Source organism: Salvia miltiorrhiza, chromosome 6 (genome assembly GCF_028751815.1).
Source record: "Salvia miltiorrhiza cultivar Shanhuang (shh) chromosome 6, IMPLAD_Smil_shh, whole genome shotgun sequence".
Classification (NCBI taxonomy): domain Eukaryota; kingdom Viridiplantae; phylum Streptophyta; class Magnoliopsida; order Lamiales; family Lamiaceae; genus Salvia; species Salvia miltiorrhiza.
In genome coordinates, this window is record NC_080392.1 from 12398595 (window position 1) to 12418320 (window position 19726).

General features: G+C 35.3%; 1 protein-coding gene across 3 annotated transcripts; it reads right to left on the reverse strand.

The window, feature by feature from the left end:
• Positions 1-6336: 6336 nt before the first annotated feature.
• Positions 6337-14684, reverse strand: LOC130988727 (nuclear transport factor 2-like). 3 transcript variants are annotated; one of them, XM_057912660.1, is made up of 8 exons: positions 14305-14684; positions 13369-13556; positions 9349-9646; positions 8851-9267; positions 8533-8654; positions 8295-8360; positions 6762-6825; positions 6337-6681 (listed from the first exon to the last, which is right to left on the reverse strand). In XM_057912660.1, exons 1-8 carry the CDS (start codon positions 14486-14488, stop codon positions 6452-6454), a joined length of 1569 nt encoding a protein of 522 aa, XP_057768643.1. In that variant the 5' UTR covers positions 14489-14684; the 3' UTR covers positions 6337-6451. The 3 variants fall into 3 exon arrangements, with proteins under 3 accessions (XP_057768643.1, XP_057768644.1, XP_057768645.1); XM_057912661.1 differs by having other exon boundaries at positions 13369-13566; positions 14305-14479; XM_057912662.1 differs by having other exon boundaries at positions 14223-14363.
• Between the last annotated feature and the right edge of the window lie 5042 nt (positions 14685-19726).

Genomic DNA, 19726 nt, shown 5'->3' on the forward strand with positions numbered 1-19726 from the left:
TCTTTCAACACGATAAAAGTTACAACCCGATTAGCCCGGCACCCGATAGGGTCGGCCCGACTAACCCGATGGGCTAGCCCGAAACCCGAATACTTAATATTAAATATTTAGATATAAAAATTAAAAAATGACAAAATATTATAAAGTCTCACCATTTCACTTTTCTGTATTTTTGAGATGCTTTGATTCTATAAATTCAAACTATTGTTGGATATTTTATTATTTTTTTGTTAACAAAGTTGAACATTTTATTGTTATCAAATTATTTTATATGTTATGTAATCTTGATATTTTTTTTTTCAATATCTTATGTTTTTGCATTTCATGCTTGCTATATAATTTATATATTTGATTTTTATGTATATTTTATACATTATACATTATATCATTAAAAATAATAAAATATAAATGCTTTAACCCGAACGTTTAGGGTTAGGATTGAAAATTTATAACTCTAAAAAATTTCTAATCCGATTAGCCCACATCCGATTAACCCAAAATTCGATAGGACTAGCCCGAAATTCGGTGAGCTGGCCGATTGATATCCCTAAGTGGTAGTAGTATACTACTAATTCAGTTCGATTGGATCCCACCCCACGATACACTGTTACTAGTACTGATTAGTATAATTCCTACAAATCCGCTTCATATTTTCTGAAAAGGACAAAAAAAAATAAAAAAAATATAGAATCGAGTAAGGACGAAGATGTATGTATATGAATAATTAGGGCGCAGAGGGAGCATGAATCTACGCGAGAAAAGATGTGAAATCCTTCAAAACCTGCCAGGGATCGACACGTGGAAACGTCAGTTGAGCTGTGTACACGTGTCGGATGCTAGTGCGGAGCAAACTGCAACTTGCTGCGGCTGGACCCCACCACCATACTATTGTTACTCCAGCGCCTTCCAAGGGCTACTGGCTGACGGAGGATTACATCCACTTTATGGGTTTATAAATTTCAAAGTTTATAAGAAATTATATTTTGATAATATAGTATTTGAATAATCAAATTTATAAGTTCAAGATAAAATTATGAGTAAGAAAATCGAATTTGTAAGTTCAAGAAAAAATTATGCGTTAGAAAAAAGAAATTGCAAGTTACGTGAAATCGAGAAATACCCGCTTCGTATAATAAAAATATGAACATTTATAAGTACACGAATTTTAAAAAATATTCCCTTCGTCCACGAAAGAACTTTCTATATTTCCTTTTTAAGACGTCCACAAAAGAACTTCCTATTTATTTTTGGACTATACCCCACCACTTATAATCCTTTGACTTTTCACTTTTCACAACTCCCAATATTAATTACTCCATCCGTCCACCAAAAAAACTCACAATTGGGGTTCGGCACGGAGACTAAGAAAGCTGAAAAATATGGTGTAAAGGTGGTGTAAAAGACTAAAAGGGTAGTGTTTATGTATTGTGATTACTTTTACTAATCTTTCACTAGCTATTTGATAACAATAATAATAATAATAACAACAACAACAACAACAATAATAATAATAATAATACTCCCTCCGTCCGCCAAGATTATGTCACAATTACTATATCGGGCGTCCGCCAAGATTATGTCACTTTCCTTTTATGGCAATGGTCCCACCATCCTTTTTAATATTTTATCCTTACTAACACTCTTTATTTACAAAAAAACCACTCAAAATTCAATCTCAACCACTCATCTCATAAAGTGGTGAGACCTTTTCTCCACTACATCAAAATCATCACCAGTTTTATTAAATTTCGTACCCAAGCAAATTGTCATAATCTTGGCGGACGGAGGGAGTAATAATTACAAAACGAGGATTAATTGCCAAGACATGGGAAGTAACAGTAATTATCATCCTCAAGCGAAGAACACCTACAGATCCACCACACAAGCCCAATCATAACAGAAACAAAATGCTAATCGACGTACTATCGGTGCAAAACCATGAATTAACAATAAAAACCTCACGCCTACCAAAAACAGGATAGTATCCGACAAACCACTAGTATAATTCTAAGATTATCGTAGAAAATACGAAGATACTCCGCAATTATCACGTTGACATGTAAAACACCCATACGCAAACAGCATAAACCCAAGATATCGGGGATCCGTAAGAAAACGACCGACATAATCAAAACAGAGCATCAAACTACAATTTCCTCATGCAAAACATTAGATCGGTGATGAAAACGTCAATTTTACAAGGAAACCCCTTATCCACGGACAACCAACCCGAACAAACAGTAAACAGATGTAAATTTCCCCTGATTCATGATTTATGCCCGTCACCACCTTTCCCCATGCACCCAAAACATAAATCAACGCAGATCATAGAGGATTAGCAACATATTAACCTAGAAAACACAATTAACCGATCAAAAACAGTTGGGTGTCCGAATTATTGGCTCCATCGGTGCCGACGCCCGCAAATCCGATTGGAATTGCAGATCTGCGTACGCCGGCGACCATAATCTCACGTCCTAACCCAGTAGCCTTCCCACAGACGGCGCCAGTTGGTGAATTAAGAACCAACACCTAAACTATAAGATGTAAAGTGTGGACTATACCTAGTAAATTTGATCGGAAAGAGTAAAGTGACGATCGGAGAATTGAGCACAAGAGCAAAATATAACTGTTGTATTCAAAAACAAATGATAGCGTAATTGTAATACATGAGCTGAGGTCTATTTATAGAGTACATGGAAGGGTAAAATGGTAAAATTGGTGTAAGCGCATGCATTTGGCGTGGTCGAAGGGCATATCCAGAATTTCATCTTTACGCGGGAAGTCTTCCGCGTTTCTGACGATCCCTCTGATGGAGGTGATCTCTCTGGCGTGGAGGACTTCTCTGATGTGGAGGACTTCTCTGACGTGGAGGACTTCTCTGACGTGGAGGACTTCTCTGGCGTGGAGGACTTCTCTGATGTGGGGGACTTCTCTGATGTGGGGGACTTCTCTGGTGTGGAGGACTTCTCTGACGATGATGACTTCTCTGGCAAAAGCCATTCCTCTGGTGGATGAGTTGTCTCTGATGGATGAAATCCCTCTGGTAAGAATGATTCTTTTGACCAGTATGATTCTTCTGGCGAGGATGATTCCTCTGATTTATATCATTTCTCTACTCTACACATATTACTCCTCATCATTATTATTATTATTATTATCCTTATTATTATTATTATTATTATTATTATTATTATTATTATTATTATTATTATTATTATTATTGTTATTATTATTATTATTATTATTATTATTATTATTATTATTATTATTATTATTATTATTATTATTATTACTCCCTCCGTCCACCAATTATAGTCCTACTTGCCCTTAAATTTTTGTCCACCAATTAAAGCCCTATTGTGCTTTTTATACCCTTTTACCCTCCCTCTTTACTTGAAATTACTACCCTTTGCCATTAATTATCTCATCCCATTTTTTAGCTCACTTAATTAAAGAACTAATTATTCTCCTAATTTAAGTTGAATTTTCGACCATTATTAGTAACATATTTGGAAGAGGATTTTTAAGTTGAATTGGAGTATTAATTTTCGGCCATTATTCTCCAAATTCAACGAAAGAGGATTTTGAAGCTTTTATTTCGTGGTTTCCTCGAGGATTTTAGGAGAAGGAACAGAGGGCGAAGGCAAATCAGCAAGAGAAAGGAGATCTAGAGTCCGATTCTTGATGAGGGAAATCAGAGAGGAACGAGAGTGTCGAAGGCGAGGCGCGGCCTCACCGGAAATTTGAAGTTCGTGGCGGCGGCGGCGGCTTTGACGGAGGAGCTAGGGCTCGGTTACGAAGGGAGTAATCTAGGGTGACAAGTTCAGAGGAGTGACGGACGGGGGGAAGTGGCGTCAGAGGCGAGGTTCTAACCTCGCCGGAGAAGGAGCCGAGGCGGCGGTTGACTTCTTGGAGCAGAGCTAGGGCTCAAAATTTCACCAAAAACCCTAGAAATTGGGGATTTTATTTTGGGGAAGAAATAGGGAAGGAGAGGAGGAGGAAGAAGAGGCACCGGCCTCGTTGCGCCAAAGGCGGCGAGAACCAGCGACGTCGCCGGACGAGAGTGTAAGGCTTGGAATCACTGAATGCATTCTTCCCGTCAGGTGATGTCGTTTTCATTTTTTCGGTGGGATGGCCAATGATGCCTTCATCTGATTTTCTGTTATGTTCATGGTGGGGGATTTTTTGAACATTGGCGTCGGTCACAACTCACAACCGAGCCGGCGAAGTTGTTGATGGCGCCATCCTTGCCTAAACCACTGAAGAAGAAGTCCTGCGCCGTCACTTTAATTGACTTGCAAGAATATCCATTTAGCTTCACTTCTGTTCAAACAATACAAATTTGCACTCATACAATTTTTTTTAGGGAACTCATACAATTGTTTATTCGAAACATACAAGGAAAAAATTTGACTCAAAAAAATGAACGAAAAATTAAGAAGGAAAGATTGATAAAATAAAGAACAAGAACAAATAAGAATAAGAAAATAAAAGAAATCTTCTAATCAAAGATTAGTAAAAATAATCTAATCTCTTAACCATTACCCTTTTATTTCACCCACAACACATTTTTCAGTTTTCTTAGTCTCCGTGCTCACCCTCAAATGGGGCTTTAATTGGTGGACGGAGGGAGTATTATTCTTGTTATTATTATTATTATTATTATTGTTATTGTTGTTATTATTATTATTATTATTATTATTATTATTATTCTTATTATTCTTATTATTATTATTATTATTGTTATTATTATTATTATTATTATTATTATTATTATTATTGTTATTATTATTATTATTATTATTATTATTATTATTATTATTATTATTATTATTATCAAATAGCTAGTGAAAGATTAGTAAAAGTAATCATAATACATAAACACTACCCTTTTAGTCTTTTACACCACCTTTACACCATCTTTTTCAGCTTTCTTAGTCTCCGTGCCGAACCCCAAATGAGAGTTTTTTTGGTGGACGGAGGGAGTACTTGATTATTATATTCTTATTTATTATGAATTATTATAGTAATTTTTTTTATATAGATTATGATTTAGTTATTTATTTTTAATAATTGTTGAAAGTCTAGATCAAATTCGATTTTAATTTGAGTTTATTTAAAATTTATAAATGTTTTAAAAAGAAAAAAAAGATGGATTTGGGTCTCGGCACAAGACCTCGTGGATCTTATGGTTCTGGACCTGGATCTTATTTTTTTAGATCCAACGGATTTGGACCGGATCCGGACCTAAGTAAGAAAATGTGAATCTGGATCTGGACCAAGTAGGATCCAGTCCAGATCCGGCCCATTGCCATCCCTAGTCCTCATCGTTCGAACGGGTCCAGCTCTGTCCAAATCCGCATTCGTGCCATTTTTTTTGCCCAATTTTTTTTTTAACCTTCGTACATGATACTTTTATTAACAATAAATGACACTTTTATTACATATAAATAATATTTTCTATAAAAATAAATGATACATTATAAATGATATTTTTAATACATATAAATAATATTTTTAATTAAAAAATTATACATTTTGGATGGACCGAAAAGACAAGAAGGGTGAGAATTGAAAACTAAAATTGAACCGAACCGCACTGGACCGTCAACACTCGACGGTGTTGTCTGTCTGCGATCCATCACAAGGAGAGAGGGAAACAAATTGAATTTCTATGCTCTTTGTCAATTTCTATATGTTGGGGCGAAGAGGGAGAATGTGCCCATCCTTCTAAATGGGCCTCTTTATCAGCCCTGCTATATTTAAATTCAGTTGATTATGTTTTTATACACTTCTACAACATAAATATCACACAAGGTATTTTGCTCTGGACCTTCTGTTTTTTTTTTTTTTTTTTGGTTAGGTTGAATTTCACTGCTTAAATATCTTCAAAAAAAATATTCTGGGATTATTAGAGTCAAAACAATCCTCTTACGTTGATAATACTCCTTAAGTCTCATTGATAATGACTCATAACTGTTCGACACGATTATTAAGAAGAAGAGAGATTAAAAGATAAAAGTAATAGAAAATAATGGAATCCACAACTTTTCGTAAGAGAAGGTGATTTTCTTTTTTGAAATATGTCATTATCAATGAGACGAACAAAAAGCAAAAACGAGCCATTATCAATGGGACAGAGGAAGTGTGACACTTGTTTTTCATTGGGATACTCTATTGATATTGAGACTTCATCAATGTCAATATTGCTTGTGTCAAAATATATGAGTCAAATGAGTAGCAACATAATTCAGAATTCGTTGCTACAAAGAAATGAGTTAGAAAGAATTGAGTGGGCGGGAGGCAGAGGCACTACACTAGAAGTCAGCCAAATCAAAGAAGAAAATTGACTATGATTAATATAAATTGAGTCAAATGACTACCAATATCTGATGTTTCAGGCAACGGAAACTGTCAAAATTGCCACCCATACATCTCACATTCCAATTCACGTTGAAGCTACATTCACATTCTGATTTGGACCGCTACGACGGCTGCCTCGTCCTCTTCCCTGTTGATGGTAGCCTTCTCCGCCCCTCCCACCACTGAAACTTCCTCGACCCCTGATGCTATCACTCCTCACATAGGTCCGACCACCACTGAAGTTGCCACGACCTCTAAAGTTCTCATTACGAAAGCCTCCCCTTGACGAACTAAAACGGCCCCTCCCGCTGCCAACTGCAAGACAAAAGCCAGGATCAGTTTATTAAGTATCACAAGCATAGAACTGAAAGAATAAGTTAATGGATCTGGCTCACCTCGAGTCGTAGTTCTCTTTATCTCCACGGTAGCTTGATGGTCCCCGATAGTTATAGGAGAAGCCTGATGCAAATCGTTGAATTAAACATAGACTATGAAATTGAAGATCATCTACAAGTTCGTATTATAATTAATTCCCAGAACAATAAAACACACTAGAACTAATATATGACAATAGCATAGCTCATGGATTGGAGAGCCAAACAAAAGTTGAGCATCAAATTTCCAATCCATATACAAGCGTGCATTCAAAGCATTCAGAGGTAACAACTATAGAATGCATATACTTCAGCCTCTCTTATTCTTAGAAGGATCACCAATTGAAACAATGAATAGCTTGGACAAAATTAGCAGATCAATTGGGTACAATGATTAAAGATTACGGTAAAACGGTTAAATACAATGCATGTATAATGTGAGAGAAAAGACAAAAGTAGACAACATCGTGCATCAACGAGAAACCTTAGTGACTATTGAACTTAATGCATGCCCATCCATTGTACTCATTTCTAGAGGGAAAAACATCTCATTGTTTTCAATTCATATGTAAGCTGTGTGCAACTCCTGATTAAAGCACCATCAACTAATGGTAATTAAAATTATTCTAATATAGGATATAACATTGACAATCTTTGGAAATCACTAATCAATCATGTCAGCAACAACATCAAAATAACAAGAATCTGACAAGATTGAGAAGTTTCAATAGTCCTGATATCTGCTCCACAGCTCAAAGCAAAAATAGTTCAGAAGCTAAAAATCATGGTGATAAGATCGAGAGTTGACGGAAAAATGATTGATAGAAACAGCTGCTTTGCTAGGTCTTGAATCACAAAATTCTTGTGGAATAAGATGGTTCAAAGCCTCAAATCTCAAGGCCGTGAGATTTAGAAAGGCATATACTGCAATAGCAAGGAAAAGATAGCAGAAAGAATCTAATGGTGCCTTTGTGGTCCAGAACCAAAATAACATTCTGAAGGTTTGGGAAAGATGAATAATTGGGACAAAAACTTAAAACAGTAAACAGATTGCAGCACATAAATTTCTCTAGTTTCCTAAGAACGAAGTGCAGCTCAATTAGTAAGATGCTTCCCTTCAATCATTAGGTTGGAGGTTAGAGACACCATGGAGCCGAAATGGGAAACCATTATTTTTTTTATTTCTTATTTATTTTTGCTAAGCTAACAGTATTAAATAAAGAAATTTAAAGACCGCGCCACAAAGGACTCGAACCCAAGACCTTTGGCCTTGGGCCTTAACCCCTTACCGCTTGGCCAACACACACACAATGGGAAACCATTATTGACCCTCCTTATCATAGCAAAGGTATAAAATTTTAAACCGAATGGAATGTATATTTCAAATTTAAGATCTTCAATATCCAACTAAGGTAACTTGCTTGAATGACTTAAATTTCAACATAAGAACTTCAAGGAGACTGGATTCCAGAAGACCAAAAGCATTCTCAAGAACAGAAAAACAAACTTTGGTGACCTGTTAACTAGAAAGTCTAGAATATATAGAGCGCAGACCTTGATTGCACTTTGCATGGAGCTGAATTCTTGAAACTCAACAAAGCCAAAACAGAATCCTTGTAGCTGCAAAGATAGAAAGTAAAGCATTATACAAACTGTCCAATGGATGCAAAATGGACTCCTAAGGGTAAGAAACACCGAAATGCAAGATATGCAATAACAGACGATACTAACATCACTATTACTATTAGCTTAAAAGAAAAACAATGCAGTAAAAACCTACAGTATGGCTAACCTCTTTACTGCGGACTTGGACCCCATTCTGCTTAATAGGTCCAAATTTTGCAAATTCGGCTTCAAGCTGAGCAACAGTCACATCTAGAGGCAAATTCCGTATATATATAGAATGACCTTCAACTGTAAGAACAAACACATACAAAACTAATGTGATTTGCTAAATAAGGGCATAAGTATAAGAATCGGCAGATATTCAACTGTTGGCTTCACATCATGGAGGTATTTGCTTCCTTCAAGTTTTCCTAATCCCAGATTACTCATTATGTTTGCTCTTACATTTGAATGTTGCAAAATAGAAACAAAAATGATAAAATACCTTCATCCTGAGCATCATCACTTTCTGGGGCATTAACAGTTGCACGGTTATCTGATGCTTCAGAAACTGAAGCCTCTTCAACAGCAGGAATAATTGATTGTTGCTCAGTCTTTGTAGATGCTACTCTTGTTGTAGTAGGAACATAAACTTTGGCAGGTCCCTTCTTTGTTTGTGAACTAACTATTGAAGCATATGACTTTTTTGGAGCATCCTCTTGAGATGCAGAAGTAATTGGTTCTTCTGCTACTGATGCATGATTTTCATTTGAACAAGATTCAGCTTCCACCACAATGTCTCTAGGGTGACTAGCTACTCTCTCGGCAATCACTTGGTCATTCTCTTTCTCCTCAAAAGTTTTAGTTTCCTCAGCATGAGTTATATTTTCTGCTTTGGGGGGATCAATCACCTGCGCAGGTTCTGAAAACAAATTGGCGAAGATAAGAAAGCCATCCTGGGAATTCAACTTTGCTCAGAGATTTTAGAATGAGAAATGCTGACCTGGATCTTGTGTCAAAGTACTTGATGGGGTGTCATCAGCTACAGTAGCCACCTCCGAGACAACATCTGATTTGCTCTCCTCCACGTATCTGAAAACATCATTTAAAACATAGTACCCCTTGTCTTGAGGAGCAAGGAAAAATGTCTGCGTGAATTTCCTTCTCATGTTGTCCTTTCCAGTCAAGCACCCAGTCACAAGGACTATGACACCCTCCTTAAAAGAATTCTGAGCATCAGCAGTTTTGATCTCTGCCTTGTAGTTCTTATAGTCCAAGTTACATATCTCGTCATTTATGCTCTGGTAGAAAATGAGACTAGCGTTAACTCCATTAAACCTCCCATGACAATCAGAAGCTAAACTTGTGAATAACGGAATAACTAATGAGGTTATCTAGAGCTAAACTTGGTTGATCAAAAGAAGGGGCTTGAGTCATAGCAATTCAGGCAGGTGAAAATAAAGTACATGAAGGTTAGCCTAAAATACTAGGAAACTGAATATGTTTCTTGTATTAGTTGCAGTGCAGAAAGTCAAGGGGAAAACCTTAAAAAATACTTGTGGAGCACATTACTTGCATCTTTGAAAAGTACAAGATGTGGAAAACTTTCAACCTCTCACTATTCTTTGACTAAGCGAAGTCTTTTATTACTGGAAATAGTTTTTCCATGCAAATAATCGATCTCAGCATTTCTGTTGTCTTTTAATATTTTTCTTCTGATCAAAATATAACATGTTTCCCAAGCCTTTTTCACTTATATGATGCACGGAAAATCCTAAAATTGGTATCATATAATATAGGATATTATTTGGATACCGCGAGAATCAGTTGAACAGCTGTGGTGTATCCAAAAGAGAGACAGGAGTAAGAGGACACAAACTCAGATATGTAGATATCATAAAGGGTAGCAAATAATAAATAAATAAAATAAGCCAGGCAAGTTTTTGTGTAACGTAGTTGTAGAAGTGAAATATTTCTTACTCTAATAGATGAAAATGTTTGTGATCATCCTTCAGAAAAAAGCAAAAACATACCACTGAACCAATTAAAATAAGTGTAAATTTCAGTTTCTTTTATGATGTTCATCAATGTATAGCACATTGTATTATGAACTAAGCTAAACTCTGCATAGATATTACAACTATTTATAAAGTGATATTCCATGTAAAGTTCTTCATAATATCCAACTATATATGATCAAAATTTTCTCATACGAATAGGCTTATACTCCCTCCATCCTGTAAGAGGAGTGGCATGGGTTTTAATAGTTGAGTGTATTGTGAGTTGGAGATAGGGATCGACCTTAGGGGTAGTAGAAAAGTGGATAAAAGTAACCCACCTTAGTGGATAATAGGGTTTAGGTTAAATTAAAGTGGTGGACCATATGTGGTAGAATAGGTAAATAAGATGATATATTGAGAATAGTGTGTAATTGTTGTGGGGTAGTGTCTATAAATGGAATAAGACTATTTTTTGTGGACATCCCAAAATGGAAAATTATGGCTTTTTATACAAGACGGAAGGAGTAATATTTATTACTCCCTCCGTCCCATAACAAGTGTCTTCATTTCCTTTTTGGGTTGTCCCATAACAAGTGTATTGTTTCCTAAAATGGAAATAATTAGGGCTTGAAATCAAGCATAATTAAGAGCCCATTTACACTAAACCAAAAACCATTCTCTGCACTGCTCTTCTTCAATTATTCAACCCCGCCATGCCTCCACCACTCAACCTCACTCTCCTCCTCGCCACCGCCGCCTCCACCGGCGTGAGGTGTCGCTCCGCCTCAGCTGTGCCTCTCTCTCTCTACCCTCGTTCTCTCTCTATCTGTTCTTGTTATCTCTCTCTCAATTTCACCGGTCCTGTGCTTGCCGCCGCGCCGGTGTGCACGCTCCACCCCCCTCTCACCCGCCCCTCTTCTGCTGACCCTAGCCGGCCGATTGCACCCGCCCTGATGAACTTCGAAAAATAGCATAAACAAAACCCAAAGGCCCTTCTTCTCCGTTCAATTTGACATCAATTCAGCAATTTAATTTTCCGTCGCAATGGAGAAGGCGAAGGAAGCTCGGAAATGGAGTACACAAACATCGATGCTGCCGCCGACTCGCTCGACTACTCCACCATTTTCCACTTGGTCACCGACATCATCGGATTCATTCTCTTCATGCACCAGCAGATCCCCTCGTAATTCCATCAAATTTCTCCACAAATTTTTTGGCAGACTACTCCAGGACATCTCGCTCGAATTCGATGAACTGCGGTCCGAATTCAAAGAATTGGTGATTAAATTTAGAGAAGATTTCATTTTTTTTCTTTCATTTTCCAATTCCTTATCCCCAAATTGAACCAAAGGCGCCATTGATAAGGAGAAAACTAGCTGCCCGAAAAAGGGAAGTGAAAATGGAGATAAGAAGGTTGGAGAAACTGATGGGGTGTATATCTAATCTCAAGGCTACACTTCAGCTGTTGATTGCTGAAGTTCCAAATATTAATTGTATAATTTTAATAAAATTAATTAATGTAACAGTAGCAATTAAGGGGAAAGGAAAATGGGATTAATATAGCTTTAATCATGTGGGCCAACATACTTTATACACTAAACACACTCGCATATATTCCCGTGCCGAAAAGAATCAAGACACTTGTTATGGGACGGAGGGAGTATTAGAAAGCTCCCAAAATAAGCTTATTGCAAAATGAACTACATTTAAAAGATCAAACCATTGACTAACACCATTTGAAAAACAAATGAACACTTATGATCGTACTCATATCAACTAATTGTTCATAAGTTAATTTGTCTATGAATTTTTTATATAGTCTTATCATATATTGTTGGAAAGTTCTGAAAAATCTAGTTCAACAAGAACGAATTTAATTATGAAATCTATTTATTTTTATTTAATCTTTTTTAGATTTTCTGATTCTCTATTTTTCTAATATTTTTCTGTCTTTTAATTGAAAAAGAAAAAGATAAGGAGGTCACAGCCCATAAAAATGAAGAAACTGAATTAACCTAAACAGCTAATTTATTATCTTATACTTGTTTAATACAATTAATGTTGTGATGGTGTCGCTATTGTTATGGTGAACCTTTAGAAACAATACCTACTAATGCAAATTTAGCATAGCCAATAATGCTTGAATAATGAAGTTTTCTTAAATGCGATAAAGACAGAGATGCAGTGGCTTATCTTAATGCCAGTACCACAAGTTCATACTATTGTTATATGTTAAAACTTCAAATCATGACAAATAGGCAATAACAAAATTTTCTTGCATACTTAATTTTCAAACAAATAAAAAAGAGGATAAGTATTTACTCCTAACCATTGTCCCAGTCCTAGTCTACTAGTTCTACTCCTTTATCATACAACTGGAATACACTATGCTATTGCTAAAGCCTATAACATATTGCTGTTATTTGCAAGAAGGAAAACTCTATATCATGTATTGTTATTTGCAACTTGCAAGAAAGTAAATGAAAGAAAATGAATAAGAAGTAGGAACGAATACATTGTTGACTAGAAAGTAGCAGAAGAGGCTCAAAGAGCACTTCGTTCATCAACCTTTATCAAGTTGAAAATGTTAGTTTTAGCCATTTGTTGCTTACCAATATCTGAGGTCTATGGAGATACTTATCTATTTATAAAGTTTATCATTATGAAAAACAATATTAGAAGCTGCATATGAGATGGCAGAAATTAGATATGATTGTATATATAAGGTTTATCATTATGCAACATTATATATAAGGTTTATCATTATGCAACAGTATATATAAGGTTTATAATTACTTAATGGTGAGATAGACAAATTAGACATAGATTATAAACAACTCAGCCACAAAATAAGTAACCTTAGTGCAATGACAACATAGATTTAGTTACTCATACTTGAAAAGATAGCGGAAAATTTATTCTATGATGAATACACACAGCAGGCCATCTGGTCGGTAAAGAAATTCCAGTAAAGTAAACTGCAACAATCACAAGTAATGAAAATGAAAGAAAACTTGACTCACTTTCATGGTTGTCACAGTTGTCATGAGACCATTAAGATCCGGTCGACTCAACATACTTGTATCTTGGTAAAATCGGTGAACCAGCTCAGGGGAATGATGGAGAATATGGTAATACTGCTCAACAAAAGCATTTCCAATCACTTGAGCACTCGGAGCTGGAGGAGGACTCTCAGTTTGCGTGGCCATTCCTAAGGAGGGCTCCAGAAATGAAAAGTAAGGAAAAAATCACCTTGGAAATGTTCCATTCAAGATTACATGAGAAAATTAAATAAGTACAGGAGAGTCCTATAAGTTTAAATTTCTAGAAGTGTTTCCTAAGGGGAAAAAAGGTCACTGTGTAAATATTGAATCAGAAAGTGAATGGTACCGTACATATATTGGCAAGAATTAAAACCCAACTAAACTCCAAAACGAACAATAACGTCATTAATCACTGGCGGAATACCGAATACCACATGCTAGTGCAACAACAAAAAAAACCTAAAAATCAACATCAAAACAGAAAACAAGCCAAAATGCAAACATAATCTATAAAAACTTAAAAGAATACGAACAAAAATCACATTTCTTAAAAAACCATCATCGCTAAATTTCTGTCATACCATAAACCCTAATAGCTTCTTCATAAATGTGCGACTATATTTCTCAGCTTCCACATAAATCTCATAGTAGAAGCTATAAAAGTAACCAAAAATGGACAATTTTACTGATTCAACCAGCAGATCTAACGCGAAGCATAATCAAAAGCAAAACTCACGAAGCAAAAGTAACACCGAATGGAGAGCTCATTTAGCAAATCTAACAATTAAACAAGCACACATTTTTTATCAATCGAAAAAGAGCGAGAACTTGACATTTTTCCACTGATCACGTTGCAAAACAGAATAATTAAAAGGAGCTGGCATGATCCGATTCGTTGGACAAATCGATGGTTACCTGATTGAAGGCACTTGATTTGCGGAGTAGAGAAGGACAGATACGAATGCGGAGAAAATGAGTATGACGAGAAGGAGATGACAAGCGAATTTTGGAGAGACGAGTGAGAATTGGCGACGAGGACACAGAGAGACCAAGTGAGAGTGAAAAGAGATTCAAGTCTTTGAATATAATTATACTCCATAAAATAAAACGAGAGAGAGAGAGGGATTTGTATTTTTATTTTTAGTTTTTCTTTTCTTTTAAAACCTTTATTTTTATTTAGTGTGTTTTTTTTTTTTTTTGAAATTTATTTATTAAGTTGAGAGCGGATGGATGTGTATATTCCACGAGAGATTCATTAACCATTTCTTCGAAATTTAGAACAAAAGTTCTGCTCCTATTTGAGTTTGAGATTATTTAATGAAGAGTTTTAGAAGCTTTATAAATGTGTACAACTAGTTTGTACGTTAAATTTTCGGTAGTCGAATGATTTGATATGTCAGTCTTCTTTTTTTCCCTTTTTTTCATGGAAAATGTGATGTATTAATATCATACGATTGCGGAAAATATAGAGAAGATCCATCATAGATTCATAGTGCTTGGAGGTTCATCTTAATTCTTGTTTATTTGTTTAGTGGAGAAAGGGACATGATTTTTTTTTTTTTTTGGGGAGTTGAGGTTATCTTAATTCTTAAATATAAGGGTAATTGCATATGAATTATTAAAGTTTCAATATATTTTCATTTTACACATAAATTTTAAAATATTTATTCGAATTATTTATTTTTTTCATTTTATATAATTGCCCATTTTCTCGCCAAATTTTGGGTCTGAAACAATGTCGTTTTCATCCAACTATACAATACGACATCAATTCTGTTTTTTTACACGATCATATTTATGTCATGCAAGCATATTATATTAAATAAGTATGTTTATGCCATGTCACCACGATAAAAATGAGCGAATATGCAAAATGAGAAAAAAATATTAGCTGAATAATTTTAATAAAGATTATAAAGTTCGTGTGCAAAATGATAATTTGTCGAAAGTTCAGTAATTTATATGCAATCTCTTGTATGTACGGCCGATTCGATTCATTTCAGTCTATCCGATAAAGTATCATTTGTAATGTATAATTTGTTTTTTACAAAGTACACCCTCCCATTTTTTATAGAGTGAGAATTAAAATGCTATATTCCTTAAGTTATATATGAAAAATGCCCTTTTTTATAAATACAAGATTCATATGCTCTATTCTTTAAATACCTCTTATGTTGATGATTTTGCTTGGGTTTTTGTGAAAGTTTTACACATTTGACCGATTTGATAGCTATCAATCAAGAGTTCATCTAACTGATGGGTAGCTAGATCATCTAGCCGCCCGAGCGATCAGATCAGGGGCGGAGCCAAGCCCCTAAGGATAGGGGGTCAAAACATGATAAAAAAATAAAAATAAATAAAATAACCTCTACAAAAATTATATAATAAAATATTTTTACAATAATTCCCTACGATTACTCATATTCTGAAAGCAACGTACTATCAGCTCATTGTCAATTGTCTCAAAAATTTCTTTCTCAATATAAGTAACTAAACAATCATTCATCCAACGATCACCCATTCGATTTCGAAGCCGACTTTTGACAATCTTCATGGCAGAAAAAGCTCTTTCCACATGCAAAACAGGTGAAAGTTTAATAAGCTTATACACCAATGGATACACAATATCTCTTTTTGTTTTCACTATCTCCCTCGCAAGACTTCCCATTCTTTTCAAATTGACAAAGTCTTGTTAGGACCTTAATGGTAATGGAATATCCTAACCCTAATTTTGATGATACCAAAATCCTTAGGTTTTCTTTGTAATAGATTGGAACCTTTCGAACTCAACTCTTAGAGTTCTCTTTCTCGTTTGTTTTGTGTTCTGAAGACTGAAGAACTCAACTGATGTTTGCAATTTAAAGGCAAAGTCAAATACGGATGTTTGACTGAACGACTTTCTCAACTGTAGAATCAGTCATAACTGATTCATCAATGCTGGCTACATGGATTTAGCGAACTGATACTAAAGTCAAGTATTAGTTGACATTCTTCCTCGGACTGAATCTCCAGAAGTTTAAAGGAAGCTTTGCACTCCAAGTACACCCGCATTAAATACAGAGATACAGATGATCGTCCTTTCTCTGTAGAGCATCTCTTTTTGGTGATTACTTTTCAAAGGCGCCTTACCTCCTGTACCTGAGACGCCGTTTCTCGCCAAATAAGGAACCTCGAAGATTGAAACCTCATCCCAAATTCAAATTACTCTCACAATGGATGAATTCTTGAAGACCATCTCCGCCAACGGATCTATTCAAGACCTCTCCTATAAATAGAGCTCGAGGATCACTTCAATCTTCACCGATTCAAAAGCACAAGTTGAAGCACTGCCGATATTGCAACTCAGCCATTCAAAGCCGTCAAAGTTTGAATCGAAGAAGAGAATACACAAAGCCAAAATCAGACTACTGATTACCTATATTCTCTTAGATCTTTAGGCAAATACACTGTATATCCAAAGCCTAAGTTTCGATTACAGAGAGCCTGTTCTCTGTGATCTAGTTGGTATTTCGAACCTCATTTCAACTGAGCGAAAAGAGTGTTTGAGTAGAGCGGAGTTCAAACTAGTGTTCTGACTCCAAGAGATCTTAGCCAGCGCTAGCAAAGGCATTGTTGTGTCTTAGCGTGCTAAGAGTGAGCAAGAAATCCATGTGTTGGTACTGAAAATTTGATTTTCAGTTGTAAGGTTTGCTGTGCACCACTAAGCACAAGTCCAGAGTGTTTGTTAGTGTGATCAACTGACCGTGGACGTAGGAACTTGTTCCAAACTAAGTAAAAATCCTTTATATTTTATCGCTTTCAGTTCTTACTTTCTTATCTGTGCTCAAACCTGTTCTTAACTGAAACTGATTAATCGCAAAGTGAAACCTTAATCTGACAACGTGTTAACTCACAAAGGCTATTTCAAAGTAAAAGTTTTCCGCTGCAAGTGTTATTAGTCTAACTGATAAATCTTCGGATAATCCGTTAGATTCATAACACTCCTCTGTTTCTAAATCAAGACTGAAGCTCTACGTGAATATCAGTTAAAGTCTCGTGCTTAACTGGTATCTCTTTACTGAAGTCATCTTCAGTATCAGTCTTCAATCTTTGTTTAACTGAAGGCTTCTCTTTTAGTTAACTTCAAAAGGTTGTTCTGTTTTGTATTTTGAAAAATAGCCTATAGGTGTATTTCCCCCCTTATACACCTATTCTAGACCTTCTGGGACCTAACAATTGTGTTTTGGCAGAGTTTCAACTTGTGCATTTGAATCGGTGAAGATTGCAGTTGTTCCCCGAGCTCTATTTATATGCGAAGTCTTGAATAGATCCGTTGGAGAGATGATCTTCAAGTTTTCTGGCGTTGTGAGAGTAAATTTGAATCTGGCTGAGTCCGCAGGTGCCTCTGAGACATGTTGCATCAAATAGGAACTCTCTGCAGAGAAAGGACGATCTCCAATATTCTCTACATTTAATACGGCTACAAAAGCATTTAATGTTATCTTTAGGGTATCAATCCGATGAAGAATGTTAACTGATACTTATCAGGAGTATCAGTCCGCTGATTCTTTTGCTCTGCATCAAGGCATTAATCTTCACTGATGGTTCAGTGAAGCTCTCATTCAGTCAAAATTGTTGCATTTTGACTTGTCTTTTCCAACTTTCCTCAGTTGTGATCTTTAGTCTTCAGTCTTCAGACAACAAAAGTATGAACTCTAACATTTGAGTTCGAAAAAGTTATAGTCTATTTTAGAAGGGACAAGAGAGTTTTGGTATTATCAAAAGTAGGAATATGATATTTTATTAAGTTTCCAACATTAGAGACATGTCGTAATCATTAATTGTATCAACCATCTCATTGGTGGGGTCAAGATAATTCTATCTTTAGTTAACTGGAATAAAAATAATATAATAAATTATGCTTGCTAATATAATTTATTAAATTATATTTTGAGATTAATAGTAAAATACTTGTAATCTCATGTTCTTAGTTAACTTGAGAACTTGATGTGTTTTTAAGTGTGCACTGTACTATCCCAATTTTTTCAAAGAACAATATTAGATTAATTTTAAAATATTTGATGAAATTTGAAGGAATTCAAGATTTATTTGGACTTAGAATAAATTAGATATGAAACAAATTCAATATTTAAGTTAATTAATAGGATTTCATTTATGATGATTCTCAACTTTCCCATATTTATAATAAGTATGAATGGTTTCAAATTTATATACTCTTGTATTTATGAGAAAAGATGTTGAAAGAACAATTTTCCAAATAAAATTATACACACACACACGTGCGCGTGCACACACACACACACACACACACATATATATATATATATATACACGTAAAATACATTTATAATTAGTCATTTAAAATTAATAAATAAAAATTATCTATATATATATATATATATATATATATATTGTTAGAGTCAATGTTGACTCCAACAATGTTGGATTGAATGTTGATAACATTTCTATTGTCAACATTTTTGGGAACCAGCCAACATTTCGGAATCTGTCTTGACTTTATACTTTCACTCTCCATTTGGTAATTGTATATATTTAATCTTTATCTTCCTTTCACGTTTTATTATTCTTTGATTGTGCAATAAAGGTTTTATGGTAGTTGACCACATTTTTAATAAGTGGAAAGGTGGTTAATCATGGTCCAAAATAATGAGCAGTTTGTTCCTATTTTCCAAGTTCCATGATCTTTTCAACTAACATTCCAAATTGGTCGACTGGCAATTTTCAGAGGTGGATTGCGGCGGTTATAGGAAGCTTCTGGAAGTAAAAAGTGGAGGAAACTAACCACGACATGAAAGTCATTAAAAGCAGCAAGAAGCCTTATTCATTCTTACGTTTTGGAAGTGCAATTTTAGCGACCTAACATTCACTCATAACCGTCTCGCCATTTTTCTGCTGCAAACATGACACCGATTCTTCAAGGATTACTTTGACGAAGGGGGCTTAGGCAGACAATCTGTAAAATCTCACTTTGTATTGACGGGAGGTCAAGGGCAAAAATCGAAGTTCAAGGACATTGGAGCGTAGCAGGTTGTTTTGTTTTGTCCGATTAACTTTTATTATTCGGTTGTTTTGGTTTCTGTGTTGAGTCAACATTCTAGTGTAGTGAGTAGATAGGTTGATTTATCTTCGGCAGTCAATCTGTAAAGATAGATAACCAAGAGATCCAAATCTGTATTTTGTATCATAGTAAATTTAGCCTTGAGGCACTCGCAGATTATAGTTATATAATCCGTGAAAAAAGTATTTCTGTGTGTTACTCATTTCCACTGCATGTTTGTTTAAATGTTATTAACATTTTGTTGATAACATTCATTCT